Below are 18,009 nucleotides of genomic sequence, written 5' to 3'. Positions count from 1 at the left end.
TTGTATCTTGATTATCAATGTAAACACTGCAGCCTCTAAGTTGTAGCCTTTATTGGAACACTTGTAGACAACAGCACAACAGTGAAATAAAGAACATTCACAGTCCCAATGAGGCTCCAGAGAAACTGGACTGTACCCAAGTTCCCACCCCACTCTTAGGAGGAATCGGGGTCTAGGGGGAGAGGAGTATGTCCACACCCCTATCCCACATAAACACACCTCTACATGTACACAATATTGATACTCATGACTGACTAACACAACATAACTGTGCATCCTCATATCCAGCAGAGGGTAGGAATATACAGGTTCATTTCACATTCAATCCTTTTCAGTTGGTAAGTCAAACAGGGTCATATGATTTCTGAAATGAGAAGAGGAAACTATCTGTTTGCAGCAGGGTTGAGGGGTCAAATTACTTATTTTTAAATCAGGATATTTTAATTTATAAATTAGCATTCTAAAATCGACAATTGAAAAATGTAATCGACCCCAACCATGCTTTGCAGCCATTGGACTAAGGCTCTAAGCATGGAATCATTAAAACAAAAGAGACCCCGAGCAGTAAGTTATACTGAGGAGAAGACAGCCCTTCTCAAAGCCAATCAGATGACTGACTTCCATATTCTACTTCAAACTCCACTTGAGGCACAGACAGGACACCACCTGCAAACATTCAGCGACATGTAAACCAGAGAAAACACATTACAATTAAACACAGCCGTCAAAAACACACCTGTGACTCACACAATTTTAAACCAATCTTTTTAAAGAAAATGTGGAATTGGGTTTAATTAATTGACTGGAATTGAAATAGAATTGACCCCAACCCTGACCCCTACTGCTACGCACTTCCCCATTCATTAGCGCTCAGCTCTGTATGAGCCAGATGAGAGGCAACAAAATGGTGGAAACTCAGCTCGCCAAAATTAGAGACGTCCTTGGTCAAAAAACAACCCTTTGCGCAAAGCCTTGAATGCTCTTCCCGGACCCTTCCATCATATTGATTACACATAGTGCTTCCCTGCATACTGCAAAACACTGAAGATGAGGGCTTGGGTTCTTTCTATATTATACAACTCATGCTTATACAGTCTTTTCAGCCCTCCAAGAGGATATAGAGAAGTGCTACATTGTGGTGGTAAGAGATCAGGTTGCGTTTAAAATTGGCCCATCACTCAAGAGGACTACATTGGACCATCTACAAGCCACTCAAGAGGACTACAATGGAGAGTGGCGAAAACATGGCGGTGCCTCAGACAGTCCTCTTCCCCGTAGAAAAGGAGATTTAAAATAGAAGACAAGTTGTGGAGCATCACCACAAGTAGAGTACATTTAGCCCTGATTGGTCAATCGCTGCACTTGTAGACTCGAGGTCTAAGATGTGATTGGGTTTAGGAGTCTGCAATATGATTGGTTGTTCTGAGAGTAACGTTCAAGCGATTGGCCCAAGGTGTTGGGTACTATATTCTGATTGGGTCCTGTTGTTGGATGATGTGCTCTGATTTGGTGCAATGTTTGCTAGCGTGTCCTGATTGTTGGGTCTGACTAGTAGGAGCAGCTGAGAGACACAATAAAATAAAATGGGGGGACAAGGATGGAAACAGAAAGAGATGTATAGATCAACAGGAGATTTAATGGCAGTCCTAGTATCAGTCTGTGGTGTAGTCTCAGTCCTAGTGAAGTGGTGTCAGTCTGGTGTAGTCTCAGTCCTAGTGAAGGTATGTCAGTCTGGTGTAGTCTCAGTCCTAGTGAAGGCATGTCAGTCTGGTGTAGTCTCAGTCCTAGTGAAGGTATGTCAGTCTGGTGTAGTCTCAGTCCTAGTGAAGGTATGTCAGTCTGTGGTGTAGTCTCAGTCCTAGTGAAGGTATGTCAGTCTGTGGTGTAGACTCAGTCCTAGATTCCGTCTGGTGTAGTCTCAGTCCTAGTGAAGGAATGTCGGTATGTGGTGTAGTCTCAGTCCTAGTGAAGGTATGTCAGTCTGTGGTGTAGTCTCAGTCCTAGATTCAGTCTGGTGTAGTCTCAGTCCTAGTGAAGGAATGTCGGTATGTGGTGTAGTCTCAGTCCTAGTGAAGGTATGTAAGTCTGTGGTGTAGTCTCAGTCCTAGTGAAGGTATGTACGTCTGTGGTGTAGTCTCAGTCCTAGTGAAGGTATGTAAGTCTGTGGTGTAGTCTCAGTCCTAGTGAAGGTATGTACGTCTGTGGTGTAGTCTCAGTCCTAGTGAAGGTATGTAAGTCTGTGGTGTAGTCTCAGTCCTAGTATCAGTCTGTGGTGTAGTCTCAGTCCTAGTGAAGGTATGTAAGTCTGTGGTGTAGTCTCAGTCCTAGTGAAGGTATGTAAGTCAGTGGTGTTGCCTCAGCTTTAAAGTGCAGATCATACTTGTTTGGTTTGTTGTCGTCTTTTTATGTCTGGTTCTTCTTTTGGAATGATTCCAACTCCCCCTCTCTCCCTCTCTCCCTCCCTCCTTCAGTAGTCCTCCACCCATCCATTCTCCATGATGAAAGCATCGATGACCTCTTTCATGGCCAGATTAGGGATCAGCTGGTCTTGAGTCAGAGGGCTGCGTGTCACCGGGTCAAAATGGCCCACTCGCTGCAAACATAAGAACAAAGACAGTTAGGATCCTATGAGACATAACACCTTAATAGCAGGGCTGAAAGTACATTTCATTTCTTCCTGGTACAGAACCTCCTGACCAACAGAATGTATGAGCCTGATCAGAGAATTACACTCCTCCTGTCTTCTACGCTGCTGCTACTCTGTTATTATCTATGCATCGTCATTTTAATAACTCTACCTACATGTACATATTACCTCAATTACCTCGACTAACCGGTGCCCCCTCACACTCTGTACCGCTACACCTGTATATAGCCTCAATATTGTTATTCACTGCTGCTCTTCAATTATTTGTTATTCTTATCTCTTACTTTTTTTGTGTGGTATTTTCTTAGAACTGCATTGTTAAGGCCTTGTAAGTAAGTATTTCACTGTAAGGTGTAAGGTGATCTGTTGTTTTGCCGGGACACCGTACCGGACCATCCTGCCTTACATTCACCCCCTGCTTAATACTTAATAATACTACCACGAAAATGATGTGTAACTATTCTTTAACATGGGTTGTGGGAGGCAACATCCAGGTTGTTCCAGTTTAACATGTCTGTACGTAACAGAACGTCAGTTTGGCATAGAAGAACTACCTCACTGCCTACATCAATACCTGATCACTCCTTTATCCGCTTGAATACAATACTAAATAGTAGCTAGCAAGATGGCAATCACTGAGGTTATTTTTAATGAGTGCATTTCGCAAGTGTCTAGTTTGCATCAACTACCTCCACTAAAACCATTGCAAAGGTTTTGCCTTCAAATTTTGGTTTCAAATCATGACGTTCTGGCATGTCTGCCTCGTGATTTGCTGGGAGAGTTGTCTGTCTGAAGAGACCCACCCCAGAATGTTTTTCTCCACCTTATCATGTATGCCGTAAGAGCCCATCTTTCAAACCTGACCCAGTCACTGCTGTTGCCTAGGGTCAGGTTTGATAGGGTCAGGTTTGATGAGGTCAGGTTTGATGAGGTCAGTGTCAGGTTTGATGAGGTCAGGGTCAGGTTTGATGAGACTAATCCTTACCTGTAGGTGCTCCTCGATGTCTTTGCGGTCGTAAGTGATCCCACTGGGTGTAATGCAGGGCTCCCTCATCAACTCAAAGCTGATCTTTCCACACAGGTAGTCTGGGATCTCCCTCTTCTGTTAAACAAACAGAGGTTATCACTAAATAGCCATGTTAGAACAGATGTATACTGTAGTTACATATTTTAGTGTCTTGTACATTCAGACCTGGTATTTGTTATTAATGAAGGGTTTGGGTTCAGATTGTTTAAGGGTTTAGGAATAGAGAGTTGTTTCTAGTATGGCCAGAGTGATAGCCATCAAACACAAACCATTGATTATGTATTGGCTAGTGATAAGTTCCAAACCCCTAACCCCTACTCCACAGCAGACTAGCCATTCCTCTAGATCTGAGAGGATTGGACAGGTGGAAGCAATTTGGAATCATTTTCACCCAGCCAATCAGAAGACAAGATGAAACTTGTATTTATATCTCCCTATTACTCGCCTCCTTCTCAAAAACCATTGGATGGGAAGGTTAGAGGGGAGGGACCTCTGACCTTCTCATCCAATGGGTGTTCAGACAGAGGCGAGGAAAGCGGAGAGGAAGAATCAAGGAAATGGAACAGAGATTCTCCCCCTGATCCTGTATCCAGCAGGAGGCAGTAGAGCACTCACCTTTCTCTTCTCATCCAGCTGAGAGAAAAGCTCCTCCATGTCTGACAGGTGCTTGTCCTGTAGAGAAATGTGACACCTAAATTAACATCACTTTATTCATCAATTGTACACAAGGTCCAACCAAAATCTTACTTCCGCTTTATCCCAACTCCTCCGAAAGACACACATACATGCAATAAGCTAGAGTAAGGCCAAACCCGATTTAAACAGGTTTAAATCATGTTCTGTTGTAGAGGCATCATGCCCATAGGGGACACAGGGGCACGTGCCCACTCAGATTTGTCCTGTAAAAAAAAATATATATATTTTTGTATATATAGACACACTACTAGCCACCTACCTCATAACTCGCTACCTATCATTTAAGTTGGAGTAGCTTGTCTAACTATCAGGCTGGCTTGTCTGCTGGTAAGGTTGGTAGACTAGAAAAGCAAGCAATTACTAAATGTACTGAATAACACTCACCTTCCTCTCAACCTTTTACTCAGATTTTAGCAGGGATGCAGAGAAGCATATTTATATATTTTATTTTACCACTAGTCAGGAGGATACAGGCAGCTCAAGAGTTATTCTTATCTTTGCAAAAAAATATAATTTGACATAGAATTAAGCACAACTGCTAAATTCTCCTAAACCCCCCTCCAGACCACCCCCTGCCATCCTCACATACTTTGTGCCCACTAAGAGTTTTTGGGAGGGTAACACCCCTGTTCTGTTGCATATCCTTATGAGGGGAAAAAACAGATCTTGATTAGTAAGGTTGTGTTAACATGTCTTTGGTTTAGCCAATGAAAACCCTTTAGTTGTTTAACCATTTCTCGTAACCTAGGCTACGAGTGCATTCTAAACAGAATGTGGGTAAGTCCTTATTTTCCCATTGTTATTTGTTTATACCCTGCGTCTTTGGACGTTGGCTGGATGTTAGTAGACTTGGTTTAGGACTCACGTGTTTGGAGGGGAATTTAGTGAGGTCGTGTCGGCTTCTGCATTCCTCCGACTTGGCGTCTTGTTCCTCTCTGCTGTCATCCAGTTCCCTGAGGATAGGACCAAAGTCATCAGCCAACCAACCACTTCAGCCAACCAAGGCTTAACTTATTGCAATATAAATGGATAGGATGGATTGTAGGCCTATAAATGGATGGACTAACTGGTTTTACACACCAACCACAGTTGGTGAATTTTTACATTTTTTATTTAAAAAATATATTTAAAAAAAACTTTCCCAGAGTGACGCCAAACAACATCAGGATAGTGGGTTTGATTCCCGGGACCACCGGGCATGAAAAGTATATGCCTGCATAACTGCTTTGGTTGAAAGCGTCTCCCAAATGGCATATATTATTATTATATTAATGCCCCCTACTGTAAGAGACGTTCTACCAACAAGGCTGGGAGAATGCAGTGGTTTCCCACTGACTAATGGGAATTGATTGCACAACAAGTTTATGGTTGTTTCATTTCAACCTGAGTGTTGTGGAAAAACTAAATCAAAATGGCTATTCTCTGATTCACAAAGTGAATTCATGCTCTGTAAATCCCCCTCCCAAACCCTACAGTGTTCCCATCATGTGGCTGGAACAGATTCAGATGAGTCTCTATTGTCCTACAAGAGGAGAACCTTAGCTCACACATTATATATACACACAACAGTGGAGGCTGCTGAGGGGAGGACGGGTCATAATAATAGCTCGAACGGTGTGATTGGAATGGCATCAAACAGGCTGGATACCATTCCATTAGACTCCATTCCAGCCACTAGACTCCACTCCAGCCACTACTATGAGCCGTCCACTGATACACAACATATATAGAACACACAGCCGGAAACAAACTATAGGTGAGCACAGAAAGAATCTCTCACCTCTCCTTCTCTGCCAGGATGAGTTTGGTGAGATAGGCGTGCAGCTCGTTCTCCTGGTTAATGCGCTTCTCCTCGATGCTGTTCCAGCGCTTCTTCTTGGCTATCCGGAGGGCACTGGGAATGTCGTCACCAAAGTTCAACCGCTGCTCTTTCGCCAGGTTATATGCTGAGGGCCAAATGAAGGACAACTATTATTATTAATGGTGAAAATTAAACTTTGCATTATAAATGAGCTGACTTAATCCAATGTCCTGTCAATACTTTTTTATTAGGACTTAGGCAAGTAACTTATAAATATATTTTGATGTGTGTATCTAGACTTCCGAATGGGAGTGTGTCCGGGATGGGTGCATCTTGATATTCTTCCTCTCCTCACCTCAATAGTCTAGTAGCTTCCTCTCCTCACCTCAATAGTCTAGTAGCTTCCTCTCCTCACCTCAATAGTCTAGTAGCTTCCTCTCCTCTCCTCAATAGTCTTGTAGCTTCCTCTCCTCAATAGTCTAGTAGCTTCCTCTCCTCATCTTAATAGTCTAGTAGCTTCCTCATCTCAAGTCTAGTAGCTTCCTCTCCTCATCTCAATAGTCTAGTAGCTTCCTCTCCTCAATTGTCTAGTAGCTTCCTCATCTCAAGTCTAGTAGTTTCCTCTCCTCGTCGCAATAGTCTAGTAGCGGCATCCCGGGTGGCGCAGTGGTTAAGGGCGCTGTACAGCAGCGCCAGCTGTGCCACCAGAGACTCTGGGTTCGCGCCTAGGCTCTGTCGTAACCGGCCACGACCAGGAGGTCCGTGGGGCGATGCACAATTGGCCTAGCGTCGTCCGGGTTAGGGAGGGTTTGGCCGGTAGGGAAATCCTTGTCTCATCGCGCACCAGCGACTCCTGTGGCGGGCCGGGCGCAGTGCGCGCTAACCAAGGTTGCCAGGTGCACAGTGTTTCCTCTGACACATTGGTGCGGCTGGCTTCCGGGTTGGATGGCGCTGTGTTAAGAAGCAGTGCGGCTTGGTTGGGTTGTGTATCGGAGAACGCATGACTTTTAACCTTTGTCTCTCCCGAGCCTGTACGTGAGTTGTAGCGATGAGACAAGATAGTAGCTACTAAACAAATGGATACCATGAAATTGGGGGGAAAAAGGGGTCAAATTCAAAACAAAAAAATATATAGTCTAGTAGCTTCCTCTCCTCATCTCAATAGTCTAGTAGCTTCCTCTCCTCATCTCAATAGTCTAGTAGCTTCCTCTCCTCATCTCAATAGTCTAGTAGCTTCCTCTCCTCATCTCAATAGTCTAGTAGCTTCCTCTCCTCATCTCAATAGTCTAGTAGCTTCCTCTCCTCATCTCAATAGTCTAGTAGCTTCCTCTCCTCATCTCAATAGTCTAGTAGCTACCTCTTCTCATCTCAATAGTCTAGTAGCTACCTCTTAATTTCCTCTCCTTAATCTACACCGATCTGAAATCCAAAGACTGGTTCACACTACCTGGTAGATGTATATTGGGAATTTCTTTTGACACTTGTCCAGTTCTTTAAAATGAGTACAGATGAAGGAGAGAAGACATGAGGCCTATGGGACAGGGGGACTACAGGATAGGAGGCCTATTTCGACTAGTGAGATGCACCCTCTGTGTCTGGACCCTTGATTGCCACCTTGATCCCCAGCCCACCTCTCTGAAGGTTGCCGATGGCTTCGTCGTAGTTCTCCATCTCCAGGTGACACTGACCCAGGAAGAAGAGGGCCTTGACTGACTGGGGGTCCAGCTCCAGCGCCTGCTTGCAGTCAGCCAGGGCCTTGTCGTGTTGCTGCAGCTTCACGTGGCACAGTGCCCGGTTGGTGTAGTACACAGACACTGAGGGGTTTCGCTTCTGGGGACAAACACATTATTCACTATTGCTATCCCCCTTCCTCACACCCTTATCCCATTCCTAAGTATGCCACGCTTGCACACGCACTCTTCGCTACAACCGATAGCTGACTTTCTATGTCTCGGAGTGAGGTTACTCATCATGCAAAGTTACAATTTGGGACACTACCTCAGTTCCACCCACACACACCACACTCTCTCCCCTTCTCCCGAGGCCTTGTCCTTACGATGGCTTTGCTGTAGCAGGCGGCCGACTCCTGGTACTTGCGGCTGAGGAAGAGGCGGTTGCCCTGCTCCTTCCACTCCTGCGCTGAGACACTCTTCTCAGGGCTGCCCGCCATCTTGTCCGCCGGCCCCGCTGTGGCGGCGGCCTCTCCACTCTGCTTCCCTATCCTGCTACCCGTGTCTCAGGCCGGGCTGCGGCTGGCTGGGGGGAGAATGCAGAAGTTCCAAGACATCAATAGTATGGGTGAGGGAAGCAGATGGAGTTTCATTTGAGGGGTGTTTTTTTATTTATTTTTTTTACCTTTATTTAACCAGGTAGGCAAGTTGAGAACAAGTTCTCATTTACAATTGCGACCTGGCCAAGATAAAGCAAAGCAGTTCGACAGATAAAACGACACAGAGTTACACATGGAGTAAAAACAAACATACAGTCAATAATGCAGTATAAACAAGTCTATATACAATGTGAGGTGAGAAGGGAGGTAAAGGCAAAAAAGGCCATGATGGCAAAGTAAATACAATATAGCAAGTAAAATACTGGAATGGTAGTTTTGCAATGGAAGAATGTGCAAAGTAGAAATAAAAAATAATGGGGTGCAAAGGAGCAAAATAAATAAATAAATTAAAATTAAATACAGTTGGGAAAGAGGTAGTTGTTTGGGCTAAATTATAGGTGGGCTATGTACAGGTGCAGTAATCTGTGAGCTGCTCTGACAGTTGGTGCTTAAAGCTAGTGAGGGAGATAAGTGTTTCCAGTTTCAGAGATTTTTGTAGTTCGTTCCAGTCATTGGCAGCAGAGAACTGGAAGGAGAGGCGGCCAAAGAAAGAATTGGTTTTGGGGGTGACTAGAGAGATATACCTGCTGGAGCGTGTGCTACAGGTGGGAGATGCTATGGTGACCAGCGAGCTGAGATAAGGGGGGACTTTACCTAGCAGGGTCTTGTAGATGACATGGAGCCAGTGGGTTTGGCGACGAGTATGAAGCGAGGGCCAGCCAACGAGAGTGTACAGGTCGCAATGGTGGGTAGTATATGGGGCTTTGGTGATAAAACGGATTGCACTGTGATAGACTGCATCCAATTTGTTGAGTAGGGTATTGGAGGCTATTTTGTAAATGACATCGCCAAAGTCGAGGATTGGTAGGATGGTCAGTTTTACAAGGGTATGTTTGGCAGCATGAGTGAAGGATGCTTTGTTGCGAAATAGGAAGCCAATTCTAGATTTAACTTTGGATTGGAGATGTTTGATATGGGTCTGGAAGGAGAGTTTACAGTCTAACCAGACACCTAAGTATTTGTAGTTGTCCACGTATTCTAAGTCAGAGCCGTCCAGAGTAGTGATGTTGGACAGGCGGGTAGGTGCAGGTAGCGATCGGTTGAAGAGCATGCATTTAGTTTTACTTGTATTTAAGAGCAATTGGAGGCCACGGAAGGAGAGTTGTATGGCATTGAAGCTTGCCTGGAGGGTTGTTAACACAGTGTCCAAAGAAGGGCCGGAAGTATACAGAATGGTGTCGTCTGCGTAGAGGTGGATCAGGGACTCACCAGCAGCAAGAGCGACCTCATTGATGTATACAGAGAAGAGAGTCGGTCCAAGAATTGAACCCTGTGGCACCCCCATAGAGACTGCCAGAGGTCCGGACAGCAGACCCTCCGATTTGACACACTGAACTCTATCAGAGAAGTAGTTGGTGAACCAGGCGAGGCAATCATTTGAGAAACCAAGGCTGTCGAGTCTGCCGATGAGGATATGGTGATTGACAGAGTCGAAAGCCTTGGCCAGATCAATGAATACGGCTGCACAGTAATGTTTCTTATCGATGGCGGTTAAGATATCGTTTAAGACCTTGAGCGTGGCTGAGGTGCACCCATGACCAGCTCTGAAACCGGATTGCATAGCAGAGAAGGTATGGTGAGATTCGAAATGGTCGGTAATCTGTTTGTTGACTTGGCTTTCGAAGACCTTAGAAAGGCACGGTAGGATAGATATAGGTCTGTAGCAGTTTGGGTCAAGAGTGTCCCCCCCTTTGAAGAGGGGGATGACCGCAGCTGCTTTCCAATCTTTGGGAATCTCAGACGACACGAAAGAGAGGTTGAACAGGCTAGTAATAGGGGTGGCAACAATTTCGGCAGATAATTTTAGGAAGAAAGGGTCCAGATTGTCTAGCCCGGCTGATTTGTAGGGGTCCAGATTTTGCAGCTCTTTCAGAACATCAGCTGAATAGATTTGGGAGAAGGAGAAATGGGGAAGGCTTGGGCGAGTTGCTGTTGGGGGTGCAGTGCTGTTGTCCGGGGTAGGAGTAGCCAGGTGGAAAGCATGGCCAGCCATAGAAAAATGCTTATTGAAATTCTCAATTATGGTGGATTTATCAGTGGTGACAGTGTTTCCTATCTTCAGTGCAGTGGGCAGCTGGGAGGAGGTGTTCTTATTCTCCATGGACTTTACAGTGTCCCAGAACTTTTTTGAGTTAGTGTTGCAGGAAGCAAATTTCTGCTTGAAAAAGCTAGCCTTGGCTTTTCTAACTGCCTGTGTATAATGATTTCTAGCTTCCCTGAACAGCTGCATATCACGGGGGCTGTTCGATGCTAATGCAGAACGCCATAGGATGTTTTTGTGTTGGTTAAGGGCAGTCAGGTCTGGGGAGAACCAAGGGCTATATCTGTTCCTGGTTCTAAATTTCTTAAATGGGGCATGTTTATTTAAGATGGTTAGGAAGGCATTTTTAAAAAATATCCAGGCATCCTCTACTGACGGGATGAGATCAATATCCTTCCAGGATACCCCGGCCAGGTCGATTAGAAAGGCCTGCTCGCAGAAGTGTTTCAGGGAGCGTTTTACAGTGATGAGTGGAGGTCGTTTGACCGCTGACCCATTACGGATGCAGGCAATGAGGCAGTGATCGCTGAGATCTTGGTTGAAGACAGCAGAGGTGTATTTAGAGGGGAAGTTGGTTAGGATGATATCTATGAGGGTGCCCGTGTTTAAGGTTTTGGGGAGGTACCTGGTAGGTTCATTGATTATTTGTGTGAGATTGAGGGCATCAAGTTTAGATTGTAGGATGGCTGGGGTGTTAAGCATGTTCCAGTTTAGGTCGCCTAGCAGCACGAACTCTGAAGATAGATGGGGGGCAATCAGTTCACATATGGTGTCCAGAGCACAGCTGGGGGCAGAGGGTGGTCTATAGCAGGCGGCAACGGTAAGAGACTTGTTTTTAGAGAGGTGGATTTTTAAAAGTAGAAGTTCGAATTGTTTGGGTACAGACCTGGATAGTAGGACAGAACTCTGCAGGCTATCTTTGCAGTAGATTGCAACACCGCCCCCTTTGGCAGTTCTATCTTGTCTGAAAATGTTGTAGTTTGGAATTAAAATGTCTGAGTTTTTGGTGGTCTTCCTAAGCCAGGATTCAGACACAGCTAGAACATCCGGGTTGGCAGAGTGTGCTAAAGCAGTGAATAGAACAAACTTAGGGAGGAGGCTTCTAATGTTAACATGCATGAAACCAAGGCTATTACGGTTACAGAAGTCGTCAAAAGAGAGCGCCTGGGGAATAGGAGTGGAGCTAGGCACTGCAGGGCCTGGATTCACCTCTACATCGCCAGAGGAACATAGGAGGAGTAGAATAAGGGTACGGCTAAAAGCTATGAGAATTGGTCGTCTAGAACGTCTGGAACATAGAGTAAAAGGAGGTTTCTGGGGGCGATAAAATAGCATCAAGGTATAATGTACAGACAAATGTATGGTAGGATGTGAATACAGTGGAGGTAAACCTAGGTATTGAGTGATGAAGAGAGAGATATTGTCTCTAGAAACATCGTTGAAACCAGGAGATGTCATTGCATGTGTGGGTGGTGGAACTAATAGGTTGGATAAGGTATAGTGAGCAGGACTATAGGCTCTACAGTGAAATAAGCCAATAAACACTAACCAGAACAGAAATGGACAAGACATATTGACATTAAGGAGAGGCATGCTTAGTCGAGTGATCAAAAGGGTCCGGTGAGTGGAGAGGTTGGTTGGTGATTTAGACAGCTAGCCAGGGCATCGGTAGCAAGCTAGCATAGGATGGAGGTCTGTTGTTAGCCACCTCCTGCGCTCCGTCAGTAGATTAGTGGGGTTCCGTGTGGTAGAGGGGATCAATCCAAATCACACAACAACAGCTGGTCTACTACTATAAATAGTGATCAAATCAAATCAAAGTTTATTTGCCACATGTGCCGAATACAACAGGTGTAGGTAGACCTTACAGCGAAATGCTTACTTATAGGCTCTAACCAATAGTGCGGAAAAAAAGGTGTGTGTGTGTAGGTAAATAAGGAAATATAGACACCAGTTAGTCAGGCTTATTGAGGTAGTATGTACATGTAGGTATGGTTAAAGTGACTATGCATATATGATGAACAGAGAGTAGCAGTAGCATAAAAAGAGGGGTTGGCGGGTGGTGGGACACAATGCAGATAGCCCGGTTAGCCAATGAGCGAGAGCACTGGTTGGTCGGGCCAATTGAGGTAGTATGTACATGAACGTACTGTATAGTTAAAGTGACTATGCACATATGATCAACAGAGAGTAGCAGCAGCGTAAAAGAGGAGTTGGGAGGGGACACGATGCAAATAGTCCGGGTAACCATTTGATAACCTGTTTAGGAGTTTTATGGCTTGGGGGTGAAAACTGTTGAGAAGCCTTTTTGTCCTAGACTTGGCACTCCGGTACCGCTTGCCATGCGGTAGTAGAGAGAGCAGTCTATGACTGGGGTGGCTTGGGTCTTTGACAATTTTTAGGGCCTTCCTCTGACACCGCCTGGTGTAGAGGTCCTGGATGGCAGGCAGCTTTGCCCCAGTGATGCACTGGGCCGTATGCACTACCCTCTGTAGTGCCTTGCGGTCGTAGGCCGAGCAATTGCCATACCAGGCAGTGATGCAACCGGTCAGGATGCTCTCGATGTTGCAGCTGTAGAACCTTTTGAGGATCTCAGGACCCATGCCAAATCTTTTCAGTTTCCTGAGGGTGAATAGGCTTTGTCGTACCCTCTTCACGACTGTCTTGGTGTGTTTGGACCATTCTAGTTTGTTGTTGATGTGGACACCAAGGAACTTGAAGCTCTCAACCTGCTCCACTACAGCCCTGTCGATGAGAATGGGGACGTGCTCAGTGCTCCTTTTCCTGTAGTCCACAATCATCTCCTTAGTCTTGGTTACGTTGAGGGATAGGTTGTTATTCTGGCACCACCCGGCCAGGTCTCTGACCTCCTCCCTATAGGCTGTCTCGTCGTTGTCGGTGATCAGGCCTACCACTGTTGTCATCAGCAAACTTAAGGATGGTGTTGGAGTCGTGCCTGGCCATGCAGTCGTGGGTGATCAGGGAGTACAGGAGGGGACTGAGCACGCACCCCTGGGAAGCTCCAGCGTGGCAGATGTGTTGCTACCTACCCTCACCGCCTGGGTCGGCCCGTCAGGAAGTCCATGATCCAGTTGCAGGGGGAGGTGTTTAGTCTCAGATTCCTTAGCTTAATGATGAGCTTTGAGGGGACTATGGTGTTGAACACTGAGCTGTAGTCAATGAACAGCATTCTCATAGTTGTTCCTTTTGTCCAGGTGGGAAAGGACAGTGTGGAGTGCAATAGAGATTGCATCATCTGTGGATCTGTTTGGGCGGTATGCAAATTGGAGTGGGTCTAGGGTTTCTGGGATAATGGTGATAATGGTGTTGATGTGAGCCATTGCCAGCCTTTCAAAGCACTTGATGGCTATGGACGTGAGTGCTACGGGTCTGTAGTCATTTAGGGGTGTAGTCATTCAGGGGTGTTGCCAGTCTACTAGTACAAAAAGTGATTGAGGGGTGTTGCCGGTCTACTCTACTGTAAACAGTGATTGAGGGGTGTTGCCGGTCTACTCTACTGTAAACAGTGATTGAGGGGTGTTGCCTGTCTACTCTACTGTAAACAGTGATTGAGTGGTGTTGCCGGTCTACTACTACAATTAATTTTTGGTCTACTACTACAACTAATTTTTGTTAACTAGCACAATGTTTGGATAAAACAGGGGCTAGCTTGCTACATCGTTTGATTTGACAGTTGCACTGAAGTAATAATATAGGAAAAATAGTCAACTCTGGCTAACTGGCAAGCTTCCAAATAGCTGCAAGCATAACGCTAGCTAGTCTGTTACCGTTTCGATGCCCTCCCCTCAGGTGTCAAGCGGCCTCTCCGACTTCGCTCTCGTCCTGGTTATGGCCTCCTCCCACACAGCTCGTCTGTCTACCTCTTCCAACGCAGACAATTGAATATTTTTGGAATATAACGTTAGCTAGCTAGCGAACTGCCTAACTATAACGAAAAGCACAGGTATCCAAACATGTGTATAATCAATGTATATTATTTGACAGAGTAGTCTGTAGTATTATTTTAGGTGGGAGGACACGCTAGTGCGTAACCAGCTAACTAGCTAATGTTTTGATAAATTTCTGGTAGTCATCGATGATGACGCATTTGTAAACGGAAGTATTTTCAGTTAAACTTACGTCATCAAGTCGCGCCTCATTGTTTTGGAAAGCAAGCATGGCTGGTTCAGTAACTGGCGTAGCTGTGCCTAAACATTCTTTATCAAAACTACAATCTTTAAATGGACTTTTTGCCATTTATAAAAAGGAAGGACCTACGTCTGCTGATGTTTTAAACTCATTAAAAGAGACACTCCTCAAAGAGGCCGGTGTGAAAGATCCTAATCCCAGAAAAAGGAAGAAGCAAGCTCTGAAAATGGGGCATGGCGGGACTCTGGACAGCGCAGCCTCTGGTGTGCTCGTTGTTGGGATTGGAAATGGAACAAAGATGCTTAGTACTATGCTTGCTGGTTCAAAGAAATACATGGCTGTTGGAGAGTTGGGAAAAGCTACAGACACCCTTGACGCCACAGGCAAGGTGGTTCATGAGAAGCTCTATGATCACATTACCAGGGAAGCCTTTGAGGAGAAGTTGAAGCAGTTCACTGGGGACATCATGCAGGTTCCTCCACTGTACTCTGCACTGAAGAAGGATGGCAAGCGTCTTTCTGTCCTGCTGAAGCAAGGCCACGAGGTGGAAGCCAAACCTGCACGGCCGGTCACAGTGTATAACCTGTCGCTGCAGGACTTCACTCCCCCCCTCTTCACTCTTGATGTTGAATGCGGTGGTGGATTTTATATCAGAAGCTTGGTGGACGACCTGGGAAAAGCGCTCTCGTCATGTGCCCACGTGAGGAAGCTAATCCGGACCAAACAAGGTCAGTTTACCCTTGACGACCACACGCTGCAGGAGGAACACTGGACACTACAACACATCGTTCAGTCCATGCAGCCCTGTCCCGGGTCAGAGGTCACCAAGGAGGATGGCACAAAACCAAGCCCAAACCTGGGGGTTAAACGGGCCCTGAATGCCCAGGTGAAGGGGGATAAGAATGGCAAAGATGAAAAGGGGGAGTTATAACCCCCCCCTCAAAGTCACAATGTCCCCTCTATATGAGAGCTTAAGGCGGCATTTTGGTTCCCGGAGGTGCACTTGTTCACTCCCTCTCATGCATGTTAAGCATTGGTTTGGTGCAAGCATGGCTGGTGGGAATTTCCAACATATTCCTCATGCCGGTCGATTCTTTGGCGGAAGCCAGTTGAACCAGTCCCTGCACTGTTACATGCATCATCTTTGTTGATGTGTGTATTACTAGAATATGATATCGTCATTGGAATTGGCCGAAGACAATTGAATGTTTTTTGTTTTGTTTATAGATTAAATAATTTAGCATTTTTAAATATTGGTTTTATTTTCATTAATTGTACTGTCTTATTTTGTCATGCATTTTGAGGTTTTGTTTTGAATACTGTTCCAATCAAAGACCTCTACACCATCTAGTGTTGGCACAAGATAAGACATGGAAGCAACTTGAAATGCAACTCCCATTCCTTTGTAATTGACAGCAGTGCATGCCAGAATTAATAAACAACAAAAGTCTCCACATATTTTTCAGATGTTTTGTTGTAAACACAGAGATGGTGTTTCTCGTATTTAGGTCATTATAACCTAGTCATGTTTGGTTTTCTTAGTATGTTCATTGGGCCCCCAAGAAGCCTTGCACATATGAAGTTGCTAGAGAGCACATTCAAATCCTCAATAAGACATTGGTTAAGTTCAATCCACTGTACATTTATTTGAGGAGACTACACTGAACAAAAATAAAAACAGTGTTGGTCCCATGTTTCATGAGCTGAAATAAAAGATAGACATTTTCCATATGCACAAAAAGCTTATTTCAGTCCAATTTTGTGCACACATTTGTTTACATCCCTGTTAGTCAGCATTTCTCCTTTGCCACGATAATCCATCCACCTGAAAGGTGTGGCATATCAAGAAGCTGATTAAACAGCATGATAATTACACAGGTGCACCTTGTGCTGGGGACACTAAAAGGCCACTAAAATGTGCAGTTTTGTCACACAACACAATGCCACAGCTTACTTAAGTTTTGAGGGAGTGTGCAATTGACATGCTGACTGTAGGAATGTCCACCAGAGAATTTAATGTTCCTTTCTCTACCATAAGCCGCTTCCAATGTCGATTTACAGAATTTGGCAGTCTGTCCAACCGGCCACACAACCGCAGACCACTTCTAACCACGCCAGACAAGGAACACCACATCCGGCTTCTTCACCTGAGGAATCATCTGAGACCAGCACCCGGACAGCTAATGAAACTGGGTTTGCACAACTGAATAATTTTTGCACAAATTGTCAGAAACTGTCTCAGGGAAGCTCATCTGCGTGCTTGTCTTCCTCACCAGGGTCATGACCTGACTGTAGTTTGACGTCGTGACCGACTTCAGTGGGCAAATGCTCACCTTCGATTGCAACTGGTGTGCTGGAGAAGTGTGCTCTTCATGGATGAATCCCGTTTTCAACTGTACTGGGCAGATGTCACAGTGTGTATGGCGTCGTTTGGGGCGAGCAGGCTGCTTATGTCAATGTTGTGAACAGAGTGCCCCATGGTGGCGGTGGGGTTATGGTATGGGCATGGGCAGGCATAAACTATGGAAAATGAACACAATTGCATTTTATCTATGGCAATGTCAATGCAGAGATACCGTGATGAGATCCTGAGGCCCATTGTCATGCCATTCATCCGCCGCCATCACCTCATGTTTCAGCATGATAATGTATGGCCCCATGTCGCAAGGATCTATCTGTACACAATTCCTGGAAGCTGAAAATGTCCTAGATTTTCCCATGGCTTACATACTCACCAGAAATGTCACCCATTGAGCATGTTTGGGATGCCCTGGATCGACAAGTATGACAGCGTGTTCCAGTTCCCGCCAATATCCAGCAATTTCGCACAGCCATTGAAGAGGAGAGGCGGCAACGAGTGGGAACATGGACGAAAATGCACTGCTGAATTGAGACTTAATGAATGAGACTTAATACACTGAACTAAAATCTAAACGCAAAATGAAACAATTTAAAAGATTTTACTGAGGAAATCAGAGAATTTAAATGAATGAATTAGTCTCTAATCAATGGACTTTACATGACTGGGAAGACTGATATGTGTCTGGTGGTCACAGATAGCTTAGAGAAAAGGTCAGGGAGTGGATCAGAAAATCAGTCAGTATCTGGTGTGACCACCATTTGCCTCATGCAGCGTAACACATCTCCTTTGCGTAGAGTTGATCAGGCTGTTGATTGTAGCCTGCGGAATGCAACTATTTATTAAACCCATGTGGAGAAGGAGTCTCATTTCAGCAAGTGCATTTTCGTCCATGTTCCC

General features: G+C 45.2%; 2 protein-coding genes across 3 annotated transcripts; one reads left to right on the top strand and one right to left on the bottom strand.

The window, feature by feature from the left end:
• Positions 1-34: 34 nt before the first annotated feature.
• On the bottom strand, positions 35-14,718 carry LOC109876356 (STIP1 homology and U box-containing protein 1). Of its 2 annotated transcripts, none has more exons than XM_031813911.1 (8): positions 14,390-14,718; positions 8,228-8,427; positions 7,803-8,001; positions 6,151-6,316; positions 5,236-5,323; positions 4,290-4,346; positions 3,633-3,749; positions 35-2,593 (listed from the first exon to the last, which is right to left on the bottom strand). In XM_031813911.1, the coding sequence occupies exons 2-8, from the start codon at positions 8,339-8,341 to the stop codon at positions 2,468-2,470; spliced, it is 867 nt and encodes a 288-aa protein (XP_031669771.1). In that variant the 5' UTR covers positions 8,342-8,427; positions 14,390-14,718; the 3' UTR covers positions 35-2,467. The 2 variants fall into 2 exon arrangements, with proteins under 2 accessions (XP_031669771.1, XP_031669772.1); XM_031813912.1 differs by having other exon boundaries at positions 7,803-7,998; positions 14,390-14,688.
• trub1 (TruB pseudouridine (psi) synthase family member 1) lies at positions 14,663-16,323 on the top strand. The gene has a single exon (XM_020468782.2). It carries the CDS (start codon positions 14,779-14,781, stop codon positions 15,679-15,681), a length of 903 nt encoding a protein of 300 aa, XP_020324371.1. The 5' UTR covers positions 14,663-14,778; the 3' UTR covers positions 15,682-16,323.
• The last annotated feature ends 1,686 nt before the right edge of the window (positions 16,324-18,009 follow it).

This window comes from Oncorhynchus kisutch, unplaced genomic scaffold, assembly GCF_002021735.2.
Source record: "Oncorhynchus kisutch isolate 150728-3 unplaced genomic scaffold, Okis_V2 Okis06b-Okis10b_hom, whole genome shotgun sequence".
Classification (NCBI taxonomy): Eukaryota; Metazoa; Chordata; class Actinopteri; order Salmoniformes; family Salmonidae; genus Oncorhynchus; species Oncorhynchus kisutch.
Note: the sequence above shows the minus strand (reverse complement) of the source record. Positions and strands in the feature narration are given on the sequence as shown.